Source organism: Raphanus sativus, chromosome 5, assembly GCF_000801105.2.
Source record: "Raphanus sativus cultivar WK10039 chromosome 5, ASM80110v3, whole genome shotgun sequence".
NCBI classification, from domain to species: Eukaryota; Viridiplantae; Streptophyta; class Magnoliopsida; order Brassicales; family Brassicaceae; genus Raphanus; species Raphanus sativus.
The window spans coordinates 29,296,923-29,308,006 of record NC_079515.1 but is presented as its reverse complement, the minus strand read 5'-3'; the positions used below and the strand labels follow the sequence as shown (position 1 = coordinate 29,308,006).

General features: G+C 33.6%; 1 protein-coding gene across 2 annotated transcripts; it reads right to left on the bottom strand.

Annotated features, from left to right (window-relative positions):
- LOC108857257 (uncharacterized) lies at window positions 1-2,118 on the bottom strand. Of its 2 annotated transcripts, XM_018631217.2 has the most exons (7): window positions 1,904-2,118; window positions 1,597-1,833; window positions 1,430-1,515; window positions 1,127-1,273; window positions 572-674; window positions 373-485; window positions 1-298 (listed from the first exon to the last, which is right to left on the bottom strand). In XM_018631217.2, the coding sequence occupies exons 2-7, from the start codon at window positions 1,829-1,831 to the stop codon at window positions 209-211; spliced, it is 774 nt and encodes a 257-aa protein (XP_018486719.1). In that variant the 5' UTR covers window positions 1,832-1,833; window positions 1,904-2,118; the 3' UTR covers window positions 1-208. The 2 variants fall into 2 exon arrangements, with proteins under 2 accessions (XP_018486719.1, XP_056866399.1); XM_057010419.1 differs by lacking the exon at window positions 1,904-2,118 and having other exon boundaries at window positions 1,597-1,897.
- Window positions 2,119-11,084: the final 8,966 nt, after the last annotated feature.

The window sequence follows — 11,084 nt, the reverse complement described above, 5'->3', positions numbered from 1 at the left end:
TGAAGAAGAAAAAGAGATGATCATCCAATACATTACTGTGTAAACCTCACAGTTTCATCAGAATCATTGAAATGAAGAGTATAAATAAAATAAATTTCATAAAACCACTTAACAGAATCGTTGAAACAACCTTAGAATCAATGAAGAGTATAATTTACAGGTGAAATGAAGAGTATAGATCCGGCGAGCTCTTTTCTCATATCTATGTTCAATAAAGCCCCAACATTCTGAGTTCCATTACATGACTCTGGTCAAGATCAGGAACATTCTTGCAGTCTCGGTCTTCCACTATATACTCCTGATACAGAACCACAATGTTGAATATCAAGAGAACCAATAACGGTAAATAAATAAAGTAGAGAGAATCTGCACCTTTGTGAGTTCTTGTTTGGCAAGAACATGGTAGTGCCGCTCATTGATCCTTTGACCACATATAATTGCGATGAAGAACCCATAAAGTAGTCCTACCAAGACAATGGCCAAAACTGCAACATAAAACAGACTCATTAGATTAAGACACATATCTCAGAGATGATGGTGTTGCACTATAGAAAGCGAGAAGAGGTGTTACCAGCTAATGTGTAGAAGCCATAAGGATGTTCCTCATAACCGAACATCTCACGTAGTTCTTCGCCGTAGAACTTGTAAACTAGTAACCCCAAGAACGCTACTACCTGTTGATACATGAAGACTATGTCCATCAACATAAACATATTGACTTAGCATCACAAATATCATCAAATCCAAAAACACATAAGGAATCTCCTGTATCAGATTTTGAATGCAACAAGAAACCAGTGATCTGGTTACTAAACTGTATGGCAATTATAACTATGGATGTGAACTCTCATGAGTTGATTCTAGTAAAATTTTCATAGTGTAGATGAACAAAAATCAGTTATTAAGCTGATAAACATCGTAGAAGAACGAAAAACAAGTGCTGTACCATCTGGACAGTGATTTGGCAATTAAAACAATGGTTTTGTGCTCTCGTGAGTTGATTCTAGTAAAATTAAAGATCGTGCGAGTGTAGATGGACAAAAATGAGAGTCAAAAAGCTGATAACAATCGTAGAAGCAAGTGTATAAAAAAAAAAAAAACTAATTAGGAGAACAAGTAATTTTACCATCTGGACAGTGATGAAAATGAAAGCATGATCTCTAGCAACCAGGAGCTGAAATCTCAATCTCAACCACCACCTATCAGGAGGCACATTGGCTCGGAGTTTGAACACAGCTCTACACTCTGTACAATGCGAAAACGCAAAACCTTCCTGATACATAAACCAGCATGAGTTAGCAAAAAAAAAAAAAAAACATAAACCAGCATTCAGAACATACACATCCTAGAGAGAAAACACTTCATAAGCTCAAAAAGATAAGAGCCAACAGATAACAAACTTCGTAGCAACTAGTGATAAGTAACTAACCTTGGTGGAGCGCCAGTTATCGAGACAAGATCTGTGCACGTACTTCTGAGTACCTTTACAATTGCACGGACCAATCAGATCTTCCCCTGCAAACCATTACACAATAATAATAATAATCAAAGTCGTCTCAAAATTTTGAGATCAAGAAAGCCTTGTTATATCCATACCTCCAACGTCAAGGCAAATTCGACATTGTGGTTGATCTACAGCAGCAACGAGATGCGTAGTTTCGTTATCGTCATCCTCATCATCATCACTCTCAGCTATCTCAGAAACCTCTCCTTCTTCCTCTACAACACGATCGCCTCTTTCCGCTGCTACGATTTCGTTGGTGGATGTGGATTCGTCGAATAGAATAATCTGTTCTTCGTTCCGGTCATCATCACTAGGCACTAACTGCATCTCTTTAATCCAGAAGAAACAAAAAAATCAAATCAACAAAACTTTCGTCAGAAAGCTCGATCTAAGCTTTACCCGAATTCTCGAGAAGTTTCTTCTAAGCCAAGCATTGCTTGCAGTTCGCGACTAAGAAATTGCTAACTATAGCTGCCGAATCAGAGTGGTGGCTATTGATTTGGTTCTCTCGACAGATTTATCATTATGTGTTGAACACAGAGACGACGACGACGAAGATCTTTGAGCTTTGAGAGAGATGAAGATGATGATGAATTGAGATTTGATTGAGATCAGAAAAGAAAAGTCTGAGGGGTAAAACTGGGATTTAAAATTATGTCGAGAGCACGTGACACGTGGGTTAGTTAAACCGATCGGACAAGAAGTAGCCGGTCGGTATCTAGCAATAATCCTTGTTCAAAACTATAATTTTAAACGGTCTCTTTTCTATTTGTCGAATCTATTCTATTAATTCTTCAACATGTCCAATTGATAGTAAGTTATGTCCAATTTAAAATACAATGCATCTAAAATATAACTGCATAAAATAAACTATAATAAAATATAATAACTACTTCACATTCCATAACCACCAAAACTCATATTGTCTATTTGGTTTCCTGCTTTTACGTTATAAACCGTCAAGTTCAGTTCCATTCAAAACAAATCGTATTTTTCTTCATGCATATAAAAGATCAACAGAACTACAGACGCATAAAATATATTGCGTTCTTGATTTTTGGATGTTCAACAAAGAAACGAAACCACAAGAGTATGTTTTTAACGTGAATGTCTAAAACTAAAATAGACAGATTAAAAACTCATCTATTGATACACAATCATACATATAATAATGACACCAACATCAATACTACTAAAATATAAACATGATATATTGATATAGGTTTGGTTCCACTATTTTAATACAAATATTAAAAATAATTATTAATAATTTAAGAAATTGCATATGTTAGTTTATGTGATATTATTGAATTAATATCATAACAAAAAATACATAGTATTTATTTAACTTTTAATATATTTTTAAGGGAAAATAATTTAAGACATTTACAAAAAAATATGATTAAGAAAAAACACAAGTATTATAATTAAATATCTAGAAAAAGTTAAACAAAAAAAATATACATGTCCTTTTGAAAAGACGGGTCAGAATCTAGATTCTGAAGACCCGAATGTTCTCAAATATTTAAAAAAATAGTTTCATATAAACTTTTTAAAATACACAAAAACAGATTTTATCAATACATAACGGGTCTATGACAAAAAAACAATAGTTTAAAAATATTAAACTTTTTATTTAAATTAAAATACTAAAAATAAAATCACTGTGAAATAATTCACAAGTTTAACAGCAGGTTAATAAACAAAAATCATAATACGGCTCAGAATTATTTGGAGTCTTCAAAATTTTGGTCATATTTAAAATAAAAAAAATAATTCATACAATAATTTTAGATAAATTTCATAAAATTCTTAACAAAATATATTTTATCAAGGATAAAAATATTCATGACATAAAATTAATTTTTTCAACAAAAAACATACCCGCCCTCTGAATGGCGGGTCAGAATCTAGTCTATTCTATTAATTTTGCAGTGTGCCCTATTGATATATATTGTATCCATTTAAGAAAAAACAAGAAAACTATATATAACTGCTTAACATGTGCTTAACGTATCACGCTTCGTGGTGGTCATTGCTAAACGGAACCATATATGTATATCATATATATATATATATATATATATATCTACTTCTCCATGATTTAACCTAAAACTCTGTTGTGGGCACAGGGTCAGGCCTTCCGGAAATATGGAACTGAGGTTTAGTCCAATAGTTCGGATTGGTACCTGAAACAAAGAGTGAACATTTTTATGAGTTTTATAAGTTTATGATGCAAACAGAAGCAAACATGAATATGAATCAGAATGATAATAAGAATAAAAGCAAATAGAAAATGGATAGATTGGTGGAGATGGGATCTTTGTTGCTGGACTGAAGTCACTCTCAACAAGATCAATGGATGGAAGATGGATAGATATGGGATTTGCTTGCGGGACTGAAGTCTCTCTCAAGGCAAATCAGTAGATGGAAATGATGGGGGGATTGAGGACGCCACAAAGCTCTGTGTAAGGATGCTTTGATAAGTCAGGTTGCTCAAGAGCTGCTTCTCACAACACTCAAAAGACTTAGATAATAGTTTTAAGAAAAACTAGAAAAACTGCATATTCATTCATAAAATTCAAGGGTGATTAACAAAGACAAACTAAATGAGCTTATATAGGCTCGACCTTGGGACTCTCTAAGAGTCTAAAAATGACTTAAGGAAAGAAATAAAATTGAAATAAAAGTCTTGGAAGCAAAGGCTTTGATGGTTCCATGTAATCTTCCTTTAGCTTGATTTATGCCTTCTTCCAAATGAGATGATCTTGTATCTTGATATCTTCTTGAACCTGGATGGTTTAAGGGGATAAGTGAGCTTCCTGGGAATCTTCTTGATAGCTTGGAAGGTGCTGAGGTCGTGCATAAACTCAGGGAAAAAGAGCTGTTGGAGTTTGAATGCAAGAATCTCCAAATAAGGCAGCTTGGTGTTAATGGGGATCCTCCTGATCCTATGATGGCTGGTGCATGATATGAACTTGTAGAAATCCTCTTGAATGAATATAATGTCTTCTGGAAGTCTTGGACTGATCTTATTGTCTTCTGGTCGGAGTTGGTTTGGTTGGAAATGATCAAACCGAAAGATTGTCCAATCTTGCCATAAATAGCTCCGGTTTGATTTAAGTGACTCTTCATTGAACCAACTGATCTCTTGGGCTCTGGTGTAGCTAAGGACTCCTTCAATACCTCCTGATTGGTTGAGATGATCTCCTGGACGCCAATGTCTGGTTTGAAGCTGATTGAACCGGTTAGCTTCCAATTGAGGCAAGTGTAGAACTGGTTTGACCGGTTCTGGCAAATTGGGCATAACTTCATAATTCCGTGGCCATTTCTCCTGATATTGGGCTTCCTGGAAAGATGAGAGACTCCTCTTGAATCCTATGATTGGCTTTGGTTCAGGCCGCTTCTTCATTGGGCTTGAATCTCCTTCAAAAGTCGGGTACTCGCAGATGGATGGGCTGGGGAACCTCCGGTTTGTAAAATTCATAACTCCTTGGTCCAGTAAGCTTTTCTGGATATTCCAATTGGGCTGGACTCCGTCTGGAGTGTAGAATCCATTAAAATTTGTTTCACTCCAAAACTCCTTTTGGTTGTCGAGATATATGCCGTGGACTGGACCTATGTTGCTGGTACCTCCAAAGTGGCCGGTTTGGACTGCTTGGTTGACCTCTGGTTCAACCACTGGTTTGATGACCACATCATCCCCTCCCCCTTGTGAAGGTTTTGACCTCAAAACTGGATAACCTGATACACCACAATAGAGCAAGTCAGGTTTCATTCTCTTTTGGGAGTTTAGAACCTTACCTTGATACAATTTTGGTTTGGTAATGGGTTGTGCATCTGGTGGCTCTTCTTTAAAAAGATGGGAAATGATCACGCCTCTGGCCTGGATAGTGTCATTTCTTCTCTTCTGGAGTTGATGGTACTTCACACTAGTGGTATCCTCATGGTTGATCATCTTTGGGACTGATTCTCCAAGTAATAAAAGATTATCCGGTGGGATTTCTTTAAAGCTTTCTTCTTTGCAACCTGAAAAATCCTCAACATTCTGGACAAAGACAAAGTGAATTATATCTGATACTGGAGTTTCATAAACAGAATGTGATATGGTCGAATTTACCATAGGTGCATCAGCATGATGAAAAATTAAATTCTTCTTTGGACAGCTTTGGATTGATGGCTGCCTTTCTTGCACCCTTTTATCTTGTTTGGTGTGATCTTCTTCTTGTCTTGTATCTGAAAAATAATTTCTTGGCAAAGACAAATGCATTATATCTGTGGTTGAAGATTTAAAAACAGAATATTTAAAATTCATACTTACTTTGATTGCATCAAAAAGTTGAAGTATGATTTTCTCTTTGTTGCCAGCTTCTCCTTCATTCTGTTTTGCACATGTAATGCTGATGGTGTGCCTTTCTAGGGACGTGGGATCTCTTCCTCTAGGCTCTCTGTCTTTTGTTATTCCTGGATCAAAATTCCTTGGCAAAAACAAGTGCATTATACCAGAATTTTGAACCAATAAATCAGATTGAATAAAACTATCACTTTTTATAGATAAATCTGTTTTCTTTTCTAGTGATGTTTGTATCAATGCTTGCTTAGTGGGGCAAGTCACAGCAAAGTGTCCTCTTTTATGACATTTATAACATATCTGTTCTCTTAAATCCTTAGAGTTAGAAGACTTATCTTGGCTTGGTGCCTCTTCTTTCTTTGGATTTGAAATCTCTTTACTCCTTGGACATAAATCTTGGAAATTTTTTGAGTCCAACAAGGATGTGGAGATTGTGTTTCTCTGGACCTCAGTACCTGCCTTAACATCCTTTGACAAAGACAAGTGACTTATACCAGTGGGAGATGATTCATAAACAAATTTATCAAGTATAGGACTTACCTTGGCCTTTTCTTGAAAAATTGGTTTGTCTGATTTTTCTTTGAGTCTGGCCAATGTGTCTTGGCTGACAAACCCCTTCTTCTCCATGGTCTTTGGGACCTCATTAAGTTGGTATTTATCATAGAAAACCGTGGGTCTCCTGCTTGGCCGAATCTGGTCTTGATGGATCAAGCTTCTATGACCTCCTTTGGGCACATCTTCTCTTGCTTCTTGGGAACCATGAGTTGGATACCTCCTTGGGTACTTCTCCTTGATTTGAGATGTTGTAAAATCTGGTGCAAACTCATACCTCATGGCTTTCTTAAGTGCTCCCCACGTTTTGATAGTTGGCTCCTTGTAAAACCATCTATCATCTACTTCTTGAACCCACCATTTAAAGGCATCTCCTTTTAGATGATCAATAGCATAAGCTAGCCTTTCTTCCTTCAGGATGTTGTTGTAGTGAAACCATTCATCAAGGTTCCTCTCCCATCTAAGATAACCTCTTTTTCCTGAAAATTTAAAGATTTCAATTTTATCAGCAAAAGAGTTATATTCAAACCGAGAATTAACAACATGATGGTTATGGGTTTTAGAAGTTAGAGTTTGATTGATCCTTGAAGGATCTGGTGGCTTGGGCTCGACATAGACAGCCTCTGGTGCATCTCCAAATCTTCTTTCCCCTGGCTGTGGACGTTGGCCTTGTGCCTTTCTTCTTTTCCTCAACTGAGCAATCTGGTCAACCTCTTGCAAAGCTGTCAAATGTTGGTTCTTCTTTGCCATCTGACTTTGGCTGTGTGTTTCTCCTACCATGGCTTCCTGAAACACTCTCAAAGATCAAGTGAAGAATAGGGAAGTTCTGGTTGAACCAAAATAAACCAAATGCAAGCTAATTAAAACTAAACCGAGAAAATATGCTAATTTGAACCGAAATGAAATAAAATATGCAAAAATGATTTTTCTTTTGGTTTTCTGGATGCAAACTCGAAATGAAACAAAAATGAATGACAATTAACACAAATGAAAAGAAAATATGGAAAGAAAACTAATGCTGATTTTTTTTTTTTGAATTTTCAGATTTGATATGGAAACAACTTAAAATGCAGAATTTTTTTTTTTTTGAACTTTTTCAAATGGAAACAAATAAATGCAAACACCTTTTTTATATGCAAATACCAAAATGATGAAACAAATATGATATGCACGAAATTAAAATGATATGCCTTTTTTTAACTTTGCAATGCAAGAATCAAAATAATGCAAAATGCAGATTTTTTTTTTTTTTGAAATGAATGCACAAAATCTAGAAATGGCAAGGGGAGCTGGGCAATGAATGCAAACAAGCTAATGAAAAAAAATATGAATCCTAGATAATCTACACGAAAAGAAACTTGTCTTCCTCTTTTTATAATTTTTTTTTTTTGGAATGCAACAAAAACACAAAAAAATGCAGAAACTGTTTTTATGGCTTTTTGATTTATAAATGCAAAGCAAATGCAAGCAAATATGAAATGCAAGGATAGATATCACCTTAGTCAGGAGCTTGAGCTCTGATACCAAATGATACAGGCTGAGAATCTCACTCTAGCTTTTCTCACAAGAAATCAAAACCTACGGCTTAAATGAAATGAAGATCGCCACTCAAAGATGTGAAAGGCTTTGAGATAAGATCAAGAACCAGCACCTAAGTGAATCTCACACAAAGATAAAGGTTCCACACTTGTATCCTAAGAAAGCTTCTCACATAACTTAGAAATAACAAGAACAAGCATAAAAGCTCTCAAGAGAAAATCTCACTTTTTATTCAATACTCAAGTCTGATTTTACAATGAAAGGAGATGATCTTTATATATAGCTCTTGGACAGAATCAAAGACATAAATGAAAGGCGGATTTCTAGGACAAATCATAATTAAAAGACAATCAAAATGCTGGTCAAAAGGGCTGATCTCAAGGGATTGAGATTTGCTTATTAATAAGATGATGACCACACCTTTAATACCATTGATCCACATATTTATTAGCTGATAAGGAGGCTTAAGTGGTGGCCTTTGTTTGGGAACAGCCAGCTGAATCAAACGAACCATAGGCTTGATGGTGTCTAGGTTCATCCGAGTCCAAACATGGAAAGTTTTGTCTACTTTAGGAGCTGTGGATTTCATGCCCGCATCAAACTCCATTATTATTTCAGCTGTGGTCTTCCTTTGCCATCTAAGATCACCATCTCTCTCCCTCTCCATCATAAGCCGTGCACTCCGGAGGAGACATAGCGTAACCACCAAAGCACTAGAGAAACCATTCATCACTTCTGGTCACCGTCTTGATTTGGAGAGACACCCACTGCCGGAGAGGAAGCTTGCGCCACCGGAGACATCACGTCGTTTCAGAGACTAGCCTTTAGCATTGGATCTCCATGTTTGTTACTTTATATGGGACTCGGTTGGACTTGGAGTTAGATTGGGAGAAGCGTGGAGATGTGTCAAGCGGAATCGGATCTAGAGATGTCATATCTCTTCACCTCCACCGGCACCAATCCACCGACATGGCAGTTCAATAACCCACTACCTCCTATTTTTAAGGGCTACAGATATTGCAACCAAAACTTTAGAAAAAAAAATTAATAACTGTTTAGAAATAAAGTTCAAAAATTAAATTGTAAAATGGTTATGGTGTAAGCAATGTTTTGAAACCCGATTGTTAAATTGCTAAATTAATTAATTTTGTTATATAATAATATATTAACAATTAAAAATACAATAAATATTTTATGATTCGGAAAACATCTCGAAAATATGCAACTTTAGTTTTCTTTAGCAACCTAAAGTTCTGTCCATATAAATATAATTGCTTAACCTTTAACTTTAACTTTATTGTAACTGTTTTCTTTTATATATATAATTGCTTAACTTTTAACCTTATTGTAACTGCTTTTATATGTCCATATAAATATAATTGTTTAACCTTTGACTTTATTTAAAAACACGCCAACAACTAACTGGTCGAAAAGAGTATTATTTGTTGTTTGTTGTTGGTTACCGTCTGAATTTTATAAAAATTATATTTCTTAAATATATAAAACAAAAAATTTACCTATTCTTTTAAGTATGGATCATAAATTTGGTCCAACTATTTGAAAAATCGATTTGCGGGTGCGGTTTATGAGTATTTTATGCGGGGTGAGTATGGGTTGGTGAATTTTGGATCGCGGCTACCCGTCGATCCGCAAACTATTTAAAAAATAAAAAGTAAAAAATAAATATTTTTTAAATACATGAATTTAAAAATAATAACTTAAAATACCCAAAACGAAAATAAAAATTTGTTCCATAAATCATGTATAAAGTTTTAATATAAATATATTTTATAATAATTAAATTAAATAATGATTTTTAAAATATATATAACCCGCAGATAACCGCAAAATTAAGTGGAGCGGGTGCGAATAAAAAATTATTTGTTTGCGGATTGTGTGGGACATAATTTTTAAACAAAACAAAACTGAAAACCCACGGGTTAGTGGGTCAGCATGGGCGAGTTCGATCCGCAATCCAGCCTTAACCGTGCGTATACAAGATCAATTTTTAAATTGCTATTATTTAATAAAATATATTTTGATTAAAATTATACACAAATATGATTATAAAAAAATACAAACATAATCAAAAAGAAAAAACAAATATCAAAGATTAAATTTAAAACAAAAAAAAGTACCCGCCCTTTTAAGGGCGGATCAAAATCTAGTATTAGATTTGTATTAGTATGTATGTGTTTATTTTGGGTTTAATAGCTAAATATAATTATTTAGTAATAAATAATTACATAAAAACTGTCAATAATAATTAAAAATAATTAATCGTATTTTAATTTTACGCGAAAAATACTTTAGACGGTCAACTCAAGAATTAAACAATCTTAGACGAATCAATATGGATTAATTCTTAGCTTCAATATTTTTGTCAAATTCATTGCGATCAACCTCCCAAACAGGGCCTAGATGGCCATATTTTAGAACATGGACAATAATCCCCTAGACTATATTTGAGAAGTGATTTTGCCACATGTCATCTCCACAATCATTTTCATAAAAATAATATGACATGGCTATTAAAATTGATGACATGTCATATGGTTAAATATGACATGGACAATTACATTTAATGCTGATATATATTTTTGTAAATCTTTTTAGAATATGACAATAACTCATATATTATATTTAATATTGATTTATATTTTTGGTAAACTTGGTAAAATATGGAATAACTCATAAATCATCACTAAAATAAATATATTCAAATATGACATTTTGAATTTCGAAATATTATATAAATTTACTTTTATAATTATAAAAATTTTGTTATCTAAAATTTTCTAAATTTTCTAATTTAAAAAAAAATCGTAATATCATTAGTTTCTTTTAGATCTCTACAAATTATATAAATGTTATTTAGTTTTAATTTTTGATAACTATACAATTTTATATGATTTTAGTAATTTTGTACAAGTTGATTTTATATATTTAACCAAATGAAATAAATAATTTTTTATCTAAGATTTTAACTTTATATATATATACATATATATTCTTAAATATAATTTAAAATAAAAAAAATATTTTCTCTTAATTTTATGCCTAATTAATGATATTTATATTAAATTACATTTTAAAATATAAAATTTAACTTTTAAAAAATTCATCACTACACATGAT